At 35.1% G+C, this 17,148-nt stretch overlaps 1 protein-coding gene across 1 annotated transcript; it reads left to right on the forward strand.

Annotated features, from left to right (window-relative positions):
* The first annotated feature begins 5,930 nt into the window (after positions 1-5,930).
* On the forward strand, positions 5,931-11,313 carry LOC106074252 (uncharacterized). Its single transcript, XM_013235005.2, has 4 exons — positions 5,931-6,341; positions 7,179-7,267; positions 8,538-8,648; positions 11,232-11,313. Exons 1-3 carry the CDS (start codon positions 5,931-5,933, stop codon positions 8,605-8,607), a joined length of 570 nt encoding a protein of 189 aa, XP_013090459.2. The 3' UTR covers positions 8,608-8,648; positions 11,232-11,313.
* Positions 11,314-17,148: the final 5,835 nt, after the last annotated feature.

Genomic DNA, 17,148 nt, shown 5'->3' on the forward strand with positions numbered 1-17,148 from the left:
ATATATTGAAAAATGCATCATATTTAGTTTATCAAGTACTAAATTGTTTAAAATGACAATTGTTAATAAGACTGAAGAGCTAGCATGGCAAAATTATGGTGGGTTGTGTGGCAGAAAAGATAAGTATACTTGAACTCTTCATATAAAGGGGGCTCACAGTAAAGTTGTGTTTACCTATAGGCTAAATAGTATTTAAAATACGCTTAAACTTGGCTTGGCTTCCCATGAAGGGAACTCGAGGTTCAACACCTGACTGGAGCAGTGTTGTGTTTACTAAGCACCTGAAGGCAGCATGGAAAACCTTCTCCCAGATACCCCCACTGGTCCACCAATGAGATTGGACCATAGCGCTCTGAGCATGCTACAACCATGAAAGGCTCTGAGCATGCCACAAGCATGAAAGTAGCACTATATAAAAGCTAGTATTATAGTAGAAACTAACAAGTATTCATTCTCTGGAGCTCTGCCAGGGTCTTATATAAAACAAAGCAAAAAAAAAAATTGCAAACGACTATCCCCAAAATTCCAAGAGCACAGCTAAAGAAGATTTTGATTTTAAAACCTCCTCAGAAATCTATAATAAACCCCCCCTTCAATATAAAAAAAAACCAATTACACACTAAAAATTGTATGAGCGTAGCCAAAGGGGTTTTGAGTTTATTCCCCCCCAACCCCCCATTCAGTGGGGTTTGAAGCTAAAAAATGCCTCTTCAATATAAAAAAGCAAATTACACACTCTAAAATTTATAAGCATAGCCAAAGGGTTTTTGAGTTTAAACCCCCTGCCAGCGGGGTTTGAAGCTACACAATAAATCTTCAATATAAAAATAAAAAGAAAATTATGCACTCAAAATGCTATGAGCGTAGCCAAAAGGAGTTTTGAGTTTAGACCCCCCTTCAGAGGGGTTTGATGCTAAAAAATACCTCTTTATTAAAAAAAAAAAAATTACACACTAACATTATTTGAGAGTAGCCAAGCCAATGGGAGGTTTTGAGTTTTAACACCCCTCCTCCAGGTGGCTTTTTTTTTTTTAAGTTTATTACCCCTCCAGATGGTTTTGAGTTTAAAATCCCCATACAGAGCGTTTAGTGGTGGAAAACCTCTCTCTTCAATATTATTCTAAAGCAAACTACAGTCACCAAATTCTATGAAGGTAGCTAAATTGGGTTTTGAATTAAAAAAAAAAAAAACAACTCCAGAGTTTTTTAGTTTAAAACCCCAAATAAAGGATTTTGACGATAAAAGTTCCCTTTTTGATGTAAAATCTAAAGCAAACAACAGTCACCTAATTCCAAGAGCGTAGACAAGAGAGGTTACACATTTCTACCAGTTGCTGGGATCCATTAATAAAGTGCAGTGAATATCCATCTGCCGAAATTGAAAAACACTAAATGTGGCTCAACAAAGAATGCTAAGACAGATTTTCAATGTCAATAATAGAGATTGTGTCTAAATCAAGGAAATCCTATGCCGAACGGGGAGTCGAGCCCTTAGTAAGATTATGACAGAGCGTCGCATGAGGTTTGCGGGACATGTGCTCCAACAAAATGAATTATGCATAATAAGAGTTGCAATGACATCCTTGTACAACTTGGCGCCACACTTTCATGGAGGTCCTCGGAGCAGGTGGGAAGAGCTTCAGACATTGGCAGTGACAGATTTTTGTGGAAACAGCTAACACATTAGGTTTTTGAAATAAAACTTTTTAATAACAGGATAATGCGCTGTAGATACCTTAGAATATCCATTTTGTTGGCTTTCAAAACCAGAAATAGAGCTCATAGCGCTCCCCCAGACCCACTTGCAGGCAGGGGCGGGGAGTCCACAATATTCACATTAACTTCAGGAAGAACCTATTCTAATGGCAAGAGTCCCTTTTTGCTCTTGCGAGAGTAGTGTACAGAGAAGAATTACAAAACTTTGCAAAAATAGTTTGTGTAGTTTATAAGCTGTATGAGGTATACATTACAACCTCTGTAGATGAGAGGCTAAGACAGCTTGGCTTTCAAACCCCAAATTTTCTGTTCAAACACCGATAAATTTTGTATTCCTATCTATTTTGGACTCTATCTTATTGGCGTTAAATTAGGAATACCAAATGAGCCATTATGCTGACAACTAAATACCCTTGTAAACAATGAGTATGGAAATGAAGTACTACCATGTAATTCAATTGAAATGTTATATATAAGTATTTTGTAAGGTAAAGTATCTGGTACGATAAAGGGAGAGTACTTTCAATATCTTTTAATAATTTTTTTCAACTTGCATTTGAAATGGTTTGTAAGTGTTTGCGTAAAATAAGCGTTATTACATACATCAGAAAACAAAAAGCAGATTTGACTATAAGAGAGCCATAAGATGACATCGCAATTTTTTTCCTTTCAAAAACATTAAAGTTAGTAATAGAGTGCTACATTGTAATTTATATCTTCCAATTGTGAGAAGTCGGCCTTCTTAATTTGTTTTAAAATTGGTGTAACTGTATGTGCATATTTCATTTTTAAAAGATATTGCTTTCCAGTGATAAAAAGGATATTAAATTAAGTACATTGGTATATAGATAAAAAAAATACAAGCTTGTCCTTGTATTAGCATGATTCGTAAGACTTTTTATTGAAACCATTTCTTTCTATTGAGCTAGGACTTAATTTTGCTGTGGATTAAATAATAATAATAATAATAATCATCTTTATTATCCGTAAGGAAATTTGTCTTACAATTTGTGCATTACACCAAACAAAAAACATTATAACTATAAGAAACCAAAGTGTACATTCACACCAGACTCACTCATAATTTACATGTGACAAAGTTTATACAAGTTTATAAATGAAGTGGATTGTGCCTATAATAATCTCGGCATGACCAACGCATAATTTTTCAACACAGAACCGGACACAACAGAATGAGACAACATATGTTCCAGAAGCTAAAAGCTGGGATGAGCGAAACCTGCCCTTGTGGAGCATCAACAAACAGAGAATACTGACCATGTCCTTCAAAGTTGCATACTACATCAAGAGGCCGGAACAAGATTGGCCCAAAAAGATTCCTATGGAACAAAAAACTGTACGGAGAACTGCCTGATCTGGAAACCACTACGCGGTTCATCTCAGATAAAGGATTACTCATATGAACTCTCCGATATGTAAAATGAGAACGAAGAAGTAGTATAAACAAAATTTTCGCCTTTATTAAGAAAAAAAATAATACAATTCTTTTTTTTTTTTTTAAACCAAACTTCAGAACAAGCACCAGACACACTTTTGTTAATTTTAAAGGTTTTTTGGAGTGCTTTATATCTATTTTTGTTAGATGATAAAGCCTATGTGGCTAAGGGAGATAATCTAAATATATGTAAACAAAAATGCAAAACTGAGTGGTCTGTTCAAAATAATACTTTTTTTTTGTCTTGGCTATGCAGCCATAATAAACTCTTATGCAAGCCAAATATGACTACACCAATCGCCATGAAAGGAATGCAGATAAAAAGAGTACAAAGTGTGTTAACAACTTGCAGCGTGCTGACTTGACTAGTACTGCCCTTCACTACGTCTGTGTATCTCGGCACACAGTTGATATTTGAAATACAGTTAGACCATTATTTAACAAACAATTACCAAAAAAAAACACAAATCAAAGTCACCAATATAGAGTCGCGGTTGGTCTGGCTTTGATAGATGAAACGTAAAAAGGACCTTTTTGAAGTCGACGAAGACATGCCTGGAAAAGTTACAAGCTAACAAAGGCAACTGTCATCCTACAATAAAATAATTACCATACACGCATTAGTAGAGCTACTAGCCTCTGTACAGAAATGGTCAGAGGTTGGACAACGTATGGACCAAGTCTTAGATTGGATTGATTTTAAATAATAATAATAAAGATGTTTAATGGATGTGCAGAGTCAAATCGATACGGCAACAGGAACCTTTTAAATAGGTGATGGACGACTGCTATGTCCACTTGTCCAGTAAGCCACTAACAGGTGGAGTTTTAAAAAAAAAATCATTATTAAATGTGTTACTCTGGTGTACTTACAGCACAGCCGGATTAACGTAACTGCAGGCCCTGCGTTTATATACATATATGAGTTTGTGAAGGCCCTTCTAAAGGATGAGGCCCGCGGCAGTTGTGCAGTGTGAACTGTCGTAAATTCGGCCCTGGGTTCAAGCACAATTTAGAATAATTCATCTCTGAGTTTAAAGTAAAGCGGACAAGAGCAGCCTTCACAGGCCCTAAATCCAATGTGCGCATTTTCTTCTTCTCTTAGATGAGTGTGTGGTCTTTCTCTGCATAGCCTGTTAGGAGCTCCATGTTATTTAGAAGAACAAAGACTGTCTGTTTTGTGTCAAAGTCCATCCAGTTAACAGCATTCCTTTTTTTTTTTTTTTTTTGGGGGGGGGGGGGAGGGAGGGTTAAAATATCCATTCACTACGGCCAGGTAAAGAGAATCATTTTTTTTAAAAATTATTAAGCATAGTTGAGTCAATTAGCTTGGATCAGTCTTGTAATTAAATTTGTAATAGATCTAGACTAACAAAAATAAATCTATGCGATTGCAAATATTTTAGGCAGTTGTTTTTGTTTCATGCTGTTAGTTTTCTCAATACGCTATGATCCTACCACTTGTCTGAATCTGTTGGAAAGGGGTGGTGGAGAAAGATATCTGGGAGATCGCTTTTCAATTGCATCTATATAAAAAAAAGTGAACGACCAGAATTCGAACTCAAGCCTCCCCAGCCTACTTCAACTAATGCAAAAACAAAATTGCCAGGAAAATGCTTATGAAAATAGAAGGTTTTATAGTTATCTATTATTAGTTTCAAACTACATTCAACTTATACCGCTTATTAATCAAGTACAATTTCATTCCTTTTTTCGAGATACCAGAAAAAATAATTAATAACCAATTGGTGGATTTTTTTTTATTTATTAAAAATAAATGATTGTGCGAAATTTCAGCTTGACCCGACATTGGGTGTGGGAGAAACAACGTGAACAAACAATTTACCAGACAGACAGAGTGAGTTGATTTAAGCTTTTTAACAAAAGAATGTTCAGAATGGGTAAAAAGAAAAAGAAGGATGGAAACTGAACATTAAGAATGTCATAGTGGTCATAGAATGTCATAGTGGTCTGCGTGTGTTTAAAGTACTAATGACTATTTTGATTGTTTGCACTTAAACGCGATTATTACCCTGGCATTCTTATCATATTTTTAAAAAATACGACCAGAGGCTGCTTATAGCTAGATTATGTTTGTTAACCAGCATCCACTAAAGTGTTAACTACTGAGAAGATTTCTTTTTCATCTCGTGTCAATCTCTGGATCGTTTAGTGAAGTTTAGTAGGTTTTGCCGACATGACAACGGCCTTATTTAAGTCCTAAACTACAGTAAATATAGTCTTTTATCGTTAAGCAACCTTTATTATAGTCCACCAATCAAGCAACTCTTCAGTTAAAAGGTAGTTGTTTTTTTTTAATTCATTTCCTGTGTGTCACTAGAAATAAAACTTTACTATTACAATACAATACATGAATACATTATGACATTAGTGTTGTTTCTGTTAACTCATCTCGATAGAATTAAATAGAGCACCGCTGCATTCTCATTCATTGAGTATTTATGTATTTTGAACTGGTTTTACGAAAACAAGAACTAGTCGCATTTTAAAATGTTTTGTATCTTTTGATCACCTTTTTTCTTCACTATTTATTGACAGCAATTCATTATTTGAATTGACAGCAGTTCATTATAATAAATTTGAACTATTTTAGGCTAAGACATTGATAAAGATGTATACATAGATAACTTTTCCAAGTTCCAGGGACGTGGTCTTTTGCGTTACTTGGAATAGAGTAACAAGAAACAGAGTAACAAGAAACAGTAACAAGAGTTATGATGTGAGATCTGTTCTACAAATGGTCTTGCCAGATATGTGCGAGGCCGGAGACCGTGACGATGACCATGACATTCCAGCGGGTCCTAATGTGCCTAGCCTCTACCAGTTAAACGTTCACATACGAGACTCCAACTTGGCCAGACCAGAGAACGCCAACGCTGGGATAATCCAAGAAGGTCTTCATGAACAGGAATCCCAAGAGCAGGAGGAGGAGGTTCAACCTCTCTCTCAGCCCCCCGAAGAGCAGCAAAATAATGAAGAACCAGTGCTATACAATGACCAAGAACCAGTGCCACACAATGACCAAGAACCAGAGCCACAGAATGACCAAGAAACTATCAATTCTGGACGCTATCTGCACATACTTAATGATCAAACTAATACCCCAGTAACAGCCAGTAGTGACGGTGAACCATTTGTGGTCAACATTGTGAGTTCAGTTTTGTTTATTTGTTAAAGCTAGTTATGCTAAGTGTACCTGAGAAAACTGTAAACAGGAGAATAGTGGTTGTCTGCTGTCTCCTAAGTTTGGACAATAATCCAAATCTTTTGATCACTAGGCTTACTAGACATAAACAAGTCTATAACAAAACAAAATGTTTGGGCATCTGCCTTGAATACTGTCAATAATAATCAAAAATTTACTACTATACATTTTTATTTTAAATTAGGCCTACAATTGTCAAATGTTGTAGTGAAAAAAACTTTCTGAGATTCAAACAATTAACTTTAAAGATTTTTTTTAGTTCATTGTTAAAACTAAATGTCAAAAGGAAAAACAAAAAGATTTAACTGAAAATGGACATAGAAAAAGGACAAGAAATAACACATTAATAAGTTAAAAATGGAACATTTATCTTCACCCAAGTCCATCATGTAATGATTAGAGGATCTTAATGTTGCTAAAGGGAATTCTTATTTTTTATAAGTAGAACTCCTGGAGTACACACTGCTGATCTTTTTTTTTTTCCAAGTTCTTCAAATCTAGAATTCTCAAAAATGTTGTCCTGTTCCAGTTTACTTTGCCAAGTGTTTTGCTGTAAGGATCCAATCTTGCTAGATAAAGGATGTGATTAAACATTTTTAAACTGCTTTAAAAAATACACACCATACTGCATTTGGGAGGGGAAGGGTGGGTGTTCAGATTTACTTGTAGTGGGCATGGGTCTTACTAGATTATATATATGGCCTTTTCAATTTAAAAAATATACTAAGTACCTATCACTATGATTACACACTGTTTTTTTTTTTTGTTTATTTTGTATAGATTCCACGAAAGTATGAGTCACAACGAGCCAGTGGAAGAGACAGTGATAGCAAAGCTGCCCAGGGCCCAGGCCCAAACAGAGATCAGGTGTAAGTTATCACTGTAGCTTTAGTACAGGGTTATAGGATAGTGGAAAGAACAAAATGTTTCCCATAATAAAAAAAAGTTGTGAATGCAAAAATCAATAGGACATAGTCTTTTTTTTTTTAAGACATTAGTCATTCTATTCCAAGCTAGGGTCCTAAAATTATGGGTAAAGCCAGTGTCCTAGCCTGGCTAGCCTAGAACAGCCCTATAACCATTTCTAAAAGTCTGACAAATGTTCTTTCAAAATTTGGTTGTAAAGAATGTGAATACAAACATCACTTGTAATTAGTAGAATGGCATCAATCATTTTGAATCTATCATGAGATTATAACCATGAGAATCATGAGATTATCTTGTAATAAATCACAACTACATATAATAAATTTGTGCCAATGTTTATGCTTCTGTTAATTGTGATGTTTAGAACAGCTTCCATGCCTATTGCATGCCCAGTGTGCTATGGTCCTAATCACTTTTGTAGACCTGTTGGGTTGGAAAGGGAGGGGGGGGGGGAATTGGGAAAAGGTTTCTGTGCTCCCCTTTCAAAGGCAATTTAAAAAAAAAATAATGATGAGTCTGATTTGAACTCGAGGTCACGAGACTCAATGATGGAATTACTTAAGGCATGACCTCTACATAAGGCTTATCTCCCCTAAGTTTTGTTCATTTTTTATCTAAAATAAAATTAATATTAAAAAAAAACTAATGAATAATCAATAGTTGGTTAACTAATTAATAAATTTTTTGGATTGATTCGTGTGTTGTCGTCAACAACGAATGATTGGGTAAAGTTCAACTTGATCTGAGCATGAGAAGTGGGAGAAATAATGTGTAAAAGATTTCACCCAGACAGACAGAGTGAGTTAAAAAAAAGGTTTGTAAAATAGGTGTGGCATAAGGATAATTATAAAGCTTTGTCTCCGAATATAATTATTTAGGAAGACTTTGAAATTTTATGCAGAAAATAATTTGCTGTATCTGACACAAAAAAACAGATATCAATCAATTTTAACTTTTTATTTTCATCCTTTGTCTTATTTTTCAACACTTGCTTATAATAATATTATTTGGATACCACTAAAGTCTAAATACAATAGGCATTCAAAGTCATATTGATCATGGCACATCTGCTGAGACCTTGAAAGCCCCCATGCAGTAAAATTTCAATATTGGTTACTTATAGGCTTAGATTAATATAAAACTTTCCCTAGTAACTTATCCATAATTTTTTTCATTAAAAAAACTTTTTTTGTTTGTTTTTTTAATAAACAGTGGCTCTTCAGAAATGTCACAACTCAATGGTACACAAAGTAGAAACTCAAACGAATCCCCCAGAAATTAGTGAACATTCCTAATGGAGTCAGGCTACGGACAAGATGAATGGTAATTTTTTGTTTCTCCTGGCTTGAGAAAAAAACAACAACTGTTGTTTAATTGTGCAGAAGATCTATAGTTTAGGGCAATTTATCATTTTATTTTATTTTTTGAATGGTGGTGGGAGATGTTATTTCAGTGCATCTTTAGTTATACAAAAAGTTCATAATTTGATTTCCTGTGCTTATAAATCATGAATTCGGCTCACATCAACAAAATGCTGTTTCTTTCAACAGAATTTTTTTTTCATCATAACACATCTCTCTTTATGTGTATGTGCATCCTTTTATAGAACGGCCTGGATTGTAATGTACATACATATGTAAAAGTCGAAGATTGTATTTTTAAATATGTCACAAGAAAATGCTAAATATTGTTTGTCAGACAATGAGAAAAGTTGTGATCAGACATGAAAAACATATGCAGACTGGAGATATGTTTAGTCTAAGTAAATGAAAATATAAAAATTGTAGATCATTTTCAGAATATTTGAAACTAGTCGACCGGCTTAGGCCACTGCAACCTATGCGACCGCAGTTGGCCCCGCACTTTCATAGGACCCTCTATAATTCAAGGTGTATAAAGTATTAAATTAAACCATTTTATAACTTAAAACAGATTACTCGCGCCCTCTTGTCGATTTACCAGGAGCTCCCGAAATCGCAAAATATACCAAAAAAGTCCTTAAAATAGACGGAAATATATATACAAAAATTGTCATTGTGGGGTGTCATTCAATATGGAAAACGTCAATCTTACGCACGCCATTATGCATCAGCCGTAATTGTGTAATCTGGTGAAAGAAGCTTCTCGCGCCTCAAACTAATGAAGAATTACTTGCAGTCAACAATTCTACAGGATAGATTGAAACATTTGGTAATTCTTGCTATTGAGCGTGATCTATGAAGGAAACATAATTATTATGATATAATGTATGACTTTGCTACATGCAAGGCTTGTAAAGTAATTCTGTACGTAGTAAAGAATGAATGAAATGCATAGACGAATTTATTTTCTAATACAAACTCTTAAATTTCACTTCTTATCCGCTTCCCTACCCAAACTTGGGTCGCGAAATCCGTTTCGCATAGGGCCCCTCAATGGTTAAGTCCGGCCCTGCTAAATATATATATTTCTCGCAGGACAAAGGGGGACGGGAGCGGGCAGGGTTTGATACATTTAAACGACAGTCAAGCGCGCAACCAGTCATCTGTAGTGTGAATACTACTCTTGTTTTCTCGTGGACAGAAATACTTCTTACTACTCGACAAACTCTTGAGGGAAGAAGAGAATTATACATATATAGATGTTTAAGCTTCAAAGTCTACTGTCCCATACTAAAACAAAGAAAATGGTAAGACTTAGCTTCTCTATGCCTTATTTGTTCACACTGAACATGATATCTAGCTTGCGGTCAACAAATTTGCATCCGCTGCTGCCTCTTTTGGTTTAACTATAAACCTTGGTAAAACCCCGGCATGAGTTTCTTAGAATCCAACAGTCTGAGCAGGGCACTTTAGAATACTAACACAATGTTTCTTAAGTCTCTTTGGAAAAAATGTACCATTTTACTTTGTTACAAAGTGTATGTTTTACCCTATATGTTACAAAGTGTATGTTTTACCCTATAATGTAGAGATTTTGCATCACCAGATGTTTCGTACTAAAGACTTAAAGAATATACTAATTGCAATATTAATGTCTGAACCTATTTGAGACGTTACACTACAAAGACTTTCTTCCAAGCCAATAATAGCCCAACAATATAGGCAATGTAAACGACTCGACAGGAGCTGCTGGGGTTTACTAGACTGAATCTTATCTTATGAAATACAGAGTTACTTCCAAAAAGAAGATGATTACGTCCTATGCATATTCTGTGTGGGGACTTAAGAGACTTTCTTTTCTAATCGCCATGTACATTGACAATTAGAATCAAAAGAGCACGAAAGTAACTTTTAGAACTGGGAGTATCTACCCAATCAAAAATAAGTAAATATTTTTCCTTAACAAATTATTCGCCTTGTACTAGCAATTAAATATGTAAGCATCATATAAGACCAATTTTACTGCAATAAGCTAATTCGTCTTTTATAAGAGAAAATGTGGTGATTTTTTTTTTCTAACCAGGGAAGTCTGATATAACCATGGTTTTATAATTTCATATGAAACTCAGAAAACATATGACAGAATTTTTAAGCTCTTTCTTGTTTGGGAAGGTATGTTTTCCCTATTTCCAATTAGTAATTTTTGAAAGTTTAAGTTGACATTTTTTATTAGAATTAATATCAAGCAAATGAAAAAAAAAAAAGAATATTTTAAACAATATCATAAATTAATTATTACCCCTGACCAGAGGCTTCATAGAGTTCCAGATCAGTATTGACATTTTATCAGTCTAAACTTAAATAATATTATTGTGTAATTAGATCACAGTACAGTTAAATGTGAACTGTCAAAGTCACTTATTCTTCAGGCTAAATACAGAGAGGTGTGATGTTTGATGAGTTAAAATGTGTTAAGTATAGTTGGCAAATAAGCGTGGTCTAAAACACACAAAGTTAATGTTCTTTTTACTTACTTTTTTTTCAGAAATTTATATCCACACTAGTCTGCCCTTGGAATACTGTTCATGCATGGAACAGAGAGAATGAGCAATCCAGTGAAGCTGCTCATGGTGCTGGGAAATAAACAAGAACAAGTTGAAAATACATCTCATTACTGCATCTTTCTCAAAGTTTTATTCAAAAGAAAAATGCCATTATAAATCCAGCATCATTTTATTGTAACAATTTGTGGCATTTTACCCCTCGAGAGAGCGGATAGTGTCCCTTTGCAACCTCTTAGGAGACTAAAGAAAATGATAGTTAATACACATCCAATTTAACAGGCTATGCACCTGTAATTGCCAGACGCTGCAGCCTATTTCCTACTTCAGGTGTATTCACAACTTGGGATCCATTTGGGACTATCCTGTGAATTTTTCCACTGTTGACAATCTTGATGAGCTTCATGTCACCCTTACATACATCAGTGTATATTAGGAGTACCTTATAAAATGATAATTAATTTTTTGTGATAATTTTTTTGGACCTCAATGACATGGCAGAGTATTACTTTAAAATAGTGCCTGAGACAAAGCCTTAGCCAAAATACATTTTACAAAGCAAGTATACAAAAAGTATACAAGACTATATGAGATGTTGTCAGTGCCAATGGTACCTATTTATTGTTTTAGACTTGGGTAATGTTTTCTAAATGTTATTGTACACATGTGTACACTAAGCAGCATTGTTTTGAAAAATAATTCCATTTGTTTGAGCCAGGAAATCCAAAGAGTAAGTAGAGTTTATGTGTCTAATTATCATGCATCACTAGATGAACACACATAGATATGTGTTGAATGTGATGATCATCTTTTTGAAGGAACATGTTTAGTATTGAGATATTTTACAGCATCATTCCTTCCATTATACAACTATACACCTGTTTTGTGAGCTGATTTCTACCAACTTGCTTGAAAATGAATGTGCTGATTCTACAGATATGGTCAGACTTCTGTAGCATGTATGTATGTATATAAATATGTGTAGATATAAATGTGTAAATATATATATATATATATATATATATATATATATATATATATATATATATATATATATATATATATATATATATATATATATATATATATATATATAAGATATTTATATATATTTGTGAAAACTAAAGAAATCTTTGGAAAATAAAAGTAACTATAAAAGTAAGTTTCCCTTTCAGACCTTGTAATCCAGTGATGCCCAAACTATGGCCCGCGGGCCAGATCCGGACCACGACGTGCTTCTATCCGACCGCCAAAGCATAGGAACAAAATGTAAAAAATTAAAAAATCAGAATGTGGAAAATAATTCTCTTTAAGTTAGGATTCTCACTCATTCTTTGATGAATTCCATTTATATGTTTGGTATTCTAATATTTATAATAATTTTTTTTTTTATTGTAAGAGCACAAGTGTTGTTTTTTAATGGCTATAAAACTTGACAGCTATTTTTAATTCTTGGAAAATTCCTCTACTGTCTTGAGCTAGCTGTATCCCTGACACCTTATGTGTGCAACACAGAGCATCATTGATGCATCGTTTTGGGTCCTGTTCTTTTGATGTCAAAGTGATTGGTACCATATGTATTGTTTAAGGTTTGTGATTCAATCAAATGGGAGAGCCTAAGAAATGAAAAGTGGACTCAAGAATAGTCTGAATGAAGAAAATTTCAGGAAAAGTGGACAGAACTTTACTTTTTGTGGAATATGATAGTAAGCCAACATGTTTGATTTGTAAAGAAAGTTTGGCTGTTTTTAAAGAACAAAACATTAAAAGGCATTATGAAGCCAAACACATATGGTGACATTCTTGGTTTGAGCCGGGAAGACAAGATTGCCAAGTTATGACTAGAGATTGGGGGATTGACAAGAATATTTAACAAAAAGAGACACGAAAATGAGTCTGCAATAAGGGCCAGCTACAGAGTTGCTCACATCTTAAGTAGAGCAATGAAGCCTTTTTCCGAATGTGTTTAAAGTGCTTGCTAGTAGTGATGGAAGAAATATGTCCTGAAAAGAAGAATGCAGTAGAAGCTGTCAGTCTTTCTCGCATGACAATTACAAGGCTAGTGGAAGATATGGGTGAAAATCTCCATTCACAATTAAAAGACAGAGCAGCTGAATTCGAAATGTTTTCTATTGCTGCTGACGAGTCCACTGACATAACTGATACTGCGCAACTCTTGTTATTTATTCGCGGTACAAGAAGCAATTTTGATATAACAGAAGAGTTAGCAGCTATGGGGAGCATGCATGGGACTATAACTGGAGAAGACCTGTTCAAAGAAGTGTCAGCCATCATAGAGGACCTTGCTCTTCTTTGGAATAAATTAGTTGGAGTGACTACTGATGGCGCTAGAAATATGGTTGGATGTCACAGCGAGCTGACAGTAAGAGTTATTTTAAAAAGTTGTTGAGTCAAATGGAACTGAACCCCTGTGGCTTCACTGCATCATTCACCAACAAAATCTCTGTCGAAAGGTTTTGAATCTGGACCATGTGATGATGATTGTGCTCAACACTATAAATGTCATCAAATCACAGGCGTTGAATCACAGAACTTTCAAAGATTTTCTGACAGAAATAGAGTGCGAATATGAAGACGCTCTATTTCACAGTTAAGTGCGGGGCTGGTTAAGCCGAGGAAAGGTGTTAAAACGTGTTTTTTTTTTTGAGACATGAAATTGAAATATTTATGACCGAAAAAAAAATCCAAACAAGTGCAAAAACTGAAGACCCTCATGGTTCTGGTATTTGGCTATTTTATGCAACATAACATCACATCTAAATGAACTCAACACCAAACTACAAGGGAAAAACAAATTGATTTCGCATGTGTATGCAGACATATGTGCTTTCAAAACAAAATTGCAACTCTTCATTCAACAGGCGGAAAATGTGCATCTTGTCCACTTTCCAACCTGTACCACTCAACAAAATGATAAGCAGCCAAATATGTCTTTCCCTAAAGAAAGAATGATCCAACTTCTCAGGCTCTTGATGAATAACTTCAGTGAAAGATTTGTGGATTTTCAAAATTTAAAAAATGAAATGCATGTTTTAGAAAATCAGTTTGATGTGTCAATTGCTCAGACAGATCTGCAACTGGAACTGATTGACTTACAAAGCCAGACATCCCTCCTTGACAAATTTCAAGTGATGCAGACCATTGATTTCTACTCGATGTTACATGCAGAAACTTTTCCAAATCTTCGAAAACAAGCGCTAAGGGTGATCACAATTGTTTTCAAGCACATATTTGTGTGAACAAACTTTTTCAATGATGAAACGGGCGAAAACCATGTTATGTAATCGGCTAACAGATGAACATCTAGATTCAGTGCTCCGACTTGGTGTTTCATCTATGCAGCCAGATATTCAGAAGATGGTTTTGGATAAACTGCATGCATCACATTTATTTTTTAAAGTAGGTCCACTAATAAAACTATTGAAAAAAGCTTCTAAAGTGTTTTTTTTTTCTTTTTGGTGATATGGCCCGCGACACGAATGCTGAAAATTAAAATGGCCCGCAGACCAAATAAGGTTGGGCATCACTGTTGTAATCTATAAGGCAGATGATGTTATATCTTGATTTTGCACACTATGTACAAAATTAAGTTTACAAAATTAAGTGCTGGTGATTTTATTTATTATTTATTTGTTGCTGTTGTTTGAAAAAAAAAAGATTTTGTAAGCAAAATCTTAAATGTTGATCTCAAAAAAAAAAAAAATGTACACTGATTTTCTTCTAAGTTTGCTATTTATTTAGAAAGAATGTGTATTTTTTATAAATATTATATTGATTTTTTATTATATATTTCTTTTTGATAATTTTCAATGTTTATTCTATTGCATGAAATAATGCTGTGTGTCCAATCTTTTTTTTTTTTGTAAAAGATGCTTTGTTAGAACTCGTACTAGTACAAGCAAATGTGACTTTTGCTTTCCAATATCTGAAGTCAGAAGATACATGTATACAGCCAGGGCCGGTCCTAACAATTACGGGGCCCTATGCGAAACTGATTGCGCGGGGCCTAGTCTGGGTGGGAATAAGTATAATAAGTGAAATTTAAGATTTTGTATTAGAAAAAAAAATTCGACTTTGCATTTTATTCATTCTTTACTAAGTACAAAATTGTGATCAAATTTACTTTACTTTACGAAACTTGCAAACTATGGTATATTTATATGTCAGTGACTATAAAAATAGATAAGGTATTGGAACTATCGCTGAAAACTCGATTATTACATTTTATTACATGAAAGCTGACATTGCCTTTTTTTAATCGCACGTACCATTGGCATTTTCCGTAATAAATGACACCCACAAATGACAATTTTGTCAATTTTTCAGGAGATTTTTATGAGTTATCAGGAGATTTTAATATTTTAATAAATGCAGGACATTTCCAGGAATTTTTCGTATATATTTTGCAATTTAATAATTACACATAGAATAAGCGCGGGGCCTATGAAAGCGCGGGGCCCACTGTGACCGCATAGGTTGCAGTGGCCTAAGACCGGCCCTGTATACAGCTAACTGGATCTCTGGAATTTGTTCTTATACATTTTGTTTTTTAATTGCAATAGATTTTTTTGCTTTTCTGGCTCTCCAACTGGTTGACAGAACTTGAACACCCTGTAGTATGCATCAAGTTTGGCTATCTTTTGGCCCAACTATAGCTATCTTGTGGTGATTTCCGATGGTCATTAATCTTTGACTAGCCTACCCAGAATGCGAAGAACTCAACGTTAGTGCTCAGTGTTACTGGGGTATTTAAATCTCTGTTGAGCCCTTGTTGGTTGGTAAAGTCAATCACAGCCTCCTCAATATGGTTGGTATCAAAGCCTCCTCCATGATTGGTGAAGCCAATTACAGCTTCCTCCATATGGTTGGTATCACAGCCACCTCCATATGGTTAGTGAAGTCAATCACAGCCACTTCCATATGGTTAGTGAAGTCAATCACAGCCACCTCCATATGGTTAGTGAAGTCAATCACAGCCACCTCCATATGGTTAGTGAAGTCAATCACAGCCACCTCCATATGGTTAGTGAAGTCAATCACAGCCACCTTCATATGGTTAGTGAAGTCAATCACAGCCACCTCCATATGGTTAGTGAAGTCAATCACAGCCACCTCCATATGGTTAGTGAAGTCAATCACAGCTTCCTACCTCTTCATTTCAATCTGACTTTTCTCCAGATTTATTGTAACGTATTGTCCAGGGCATGAATTTTTGTAAGCTTTTTCTCTTTATGTACTTGTGTTCCCCCCATCAAATATCAAGACTAACTAGGAGACAAACCACTTAGATATCTAGACTGTGCTGGCCAGGCTCTTGTTGCCTTCTGCTCATAACGACCAGATGGTGTTTCAAGTCTGAACCTACAACCAGAGACTAGCTGCAGGAGTGGCTTGATCAACCGGCTAGCCTGTCAGAGCAATGTCTAAGCCAGCTCCGCCTGACCCTGAGTCACGTGGCACCATCTCACTGACATTTATCACAGATGTCCTCTTGGCGAAGACACCAGCACTTAACAAAGGAGAACCGTCGAGAGGGTCAACATCTTAAAGATTGTAGTAGAGGCAAGCATGTGTTAGTGGCATAGAAGTTAGAAACTGTAATGTTCAAACAGTACACGCCAACGCCAAAGAGAAGCCACTGCTATGAGCTCATATCTCAAGATGTTGGGCTGTAAGCTCTAGCGCAGACGTAAAGAAAGTGTACGGTCTCGACTTGATCTGTTGCACAATGTTAAACACTTTTGATGCACGTGAAAGGATTGTCTGGGACAGAGCTTCAGCTTATGACCTTGTTTAAAAGGATCATGATGACTGCATTTATAAAGTGCGTGATATTCTAAATCTAAGACATTGTGCGTCTTTCAGAGTCATTATTTGATG

This window comes from Biomphalaria glabrata, chromosome 16 (genome assembly GCF_947242115.1).
Source record: "Biomphalaria glabrata chromosome 16, xgBioGlab47.1, whole genome shotgun sequence".
In the NCBI taxonomy this organism is placed as follows: Eukaryota; Metazoa; Mollusca; class Gastropoda; family Planorbidae; genus Biomphalaria; species Biomphalaria glabrata.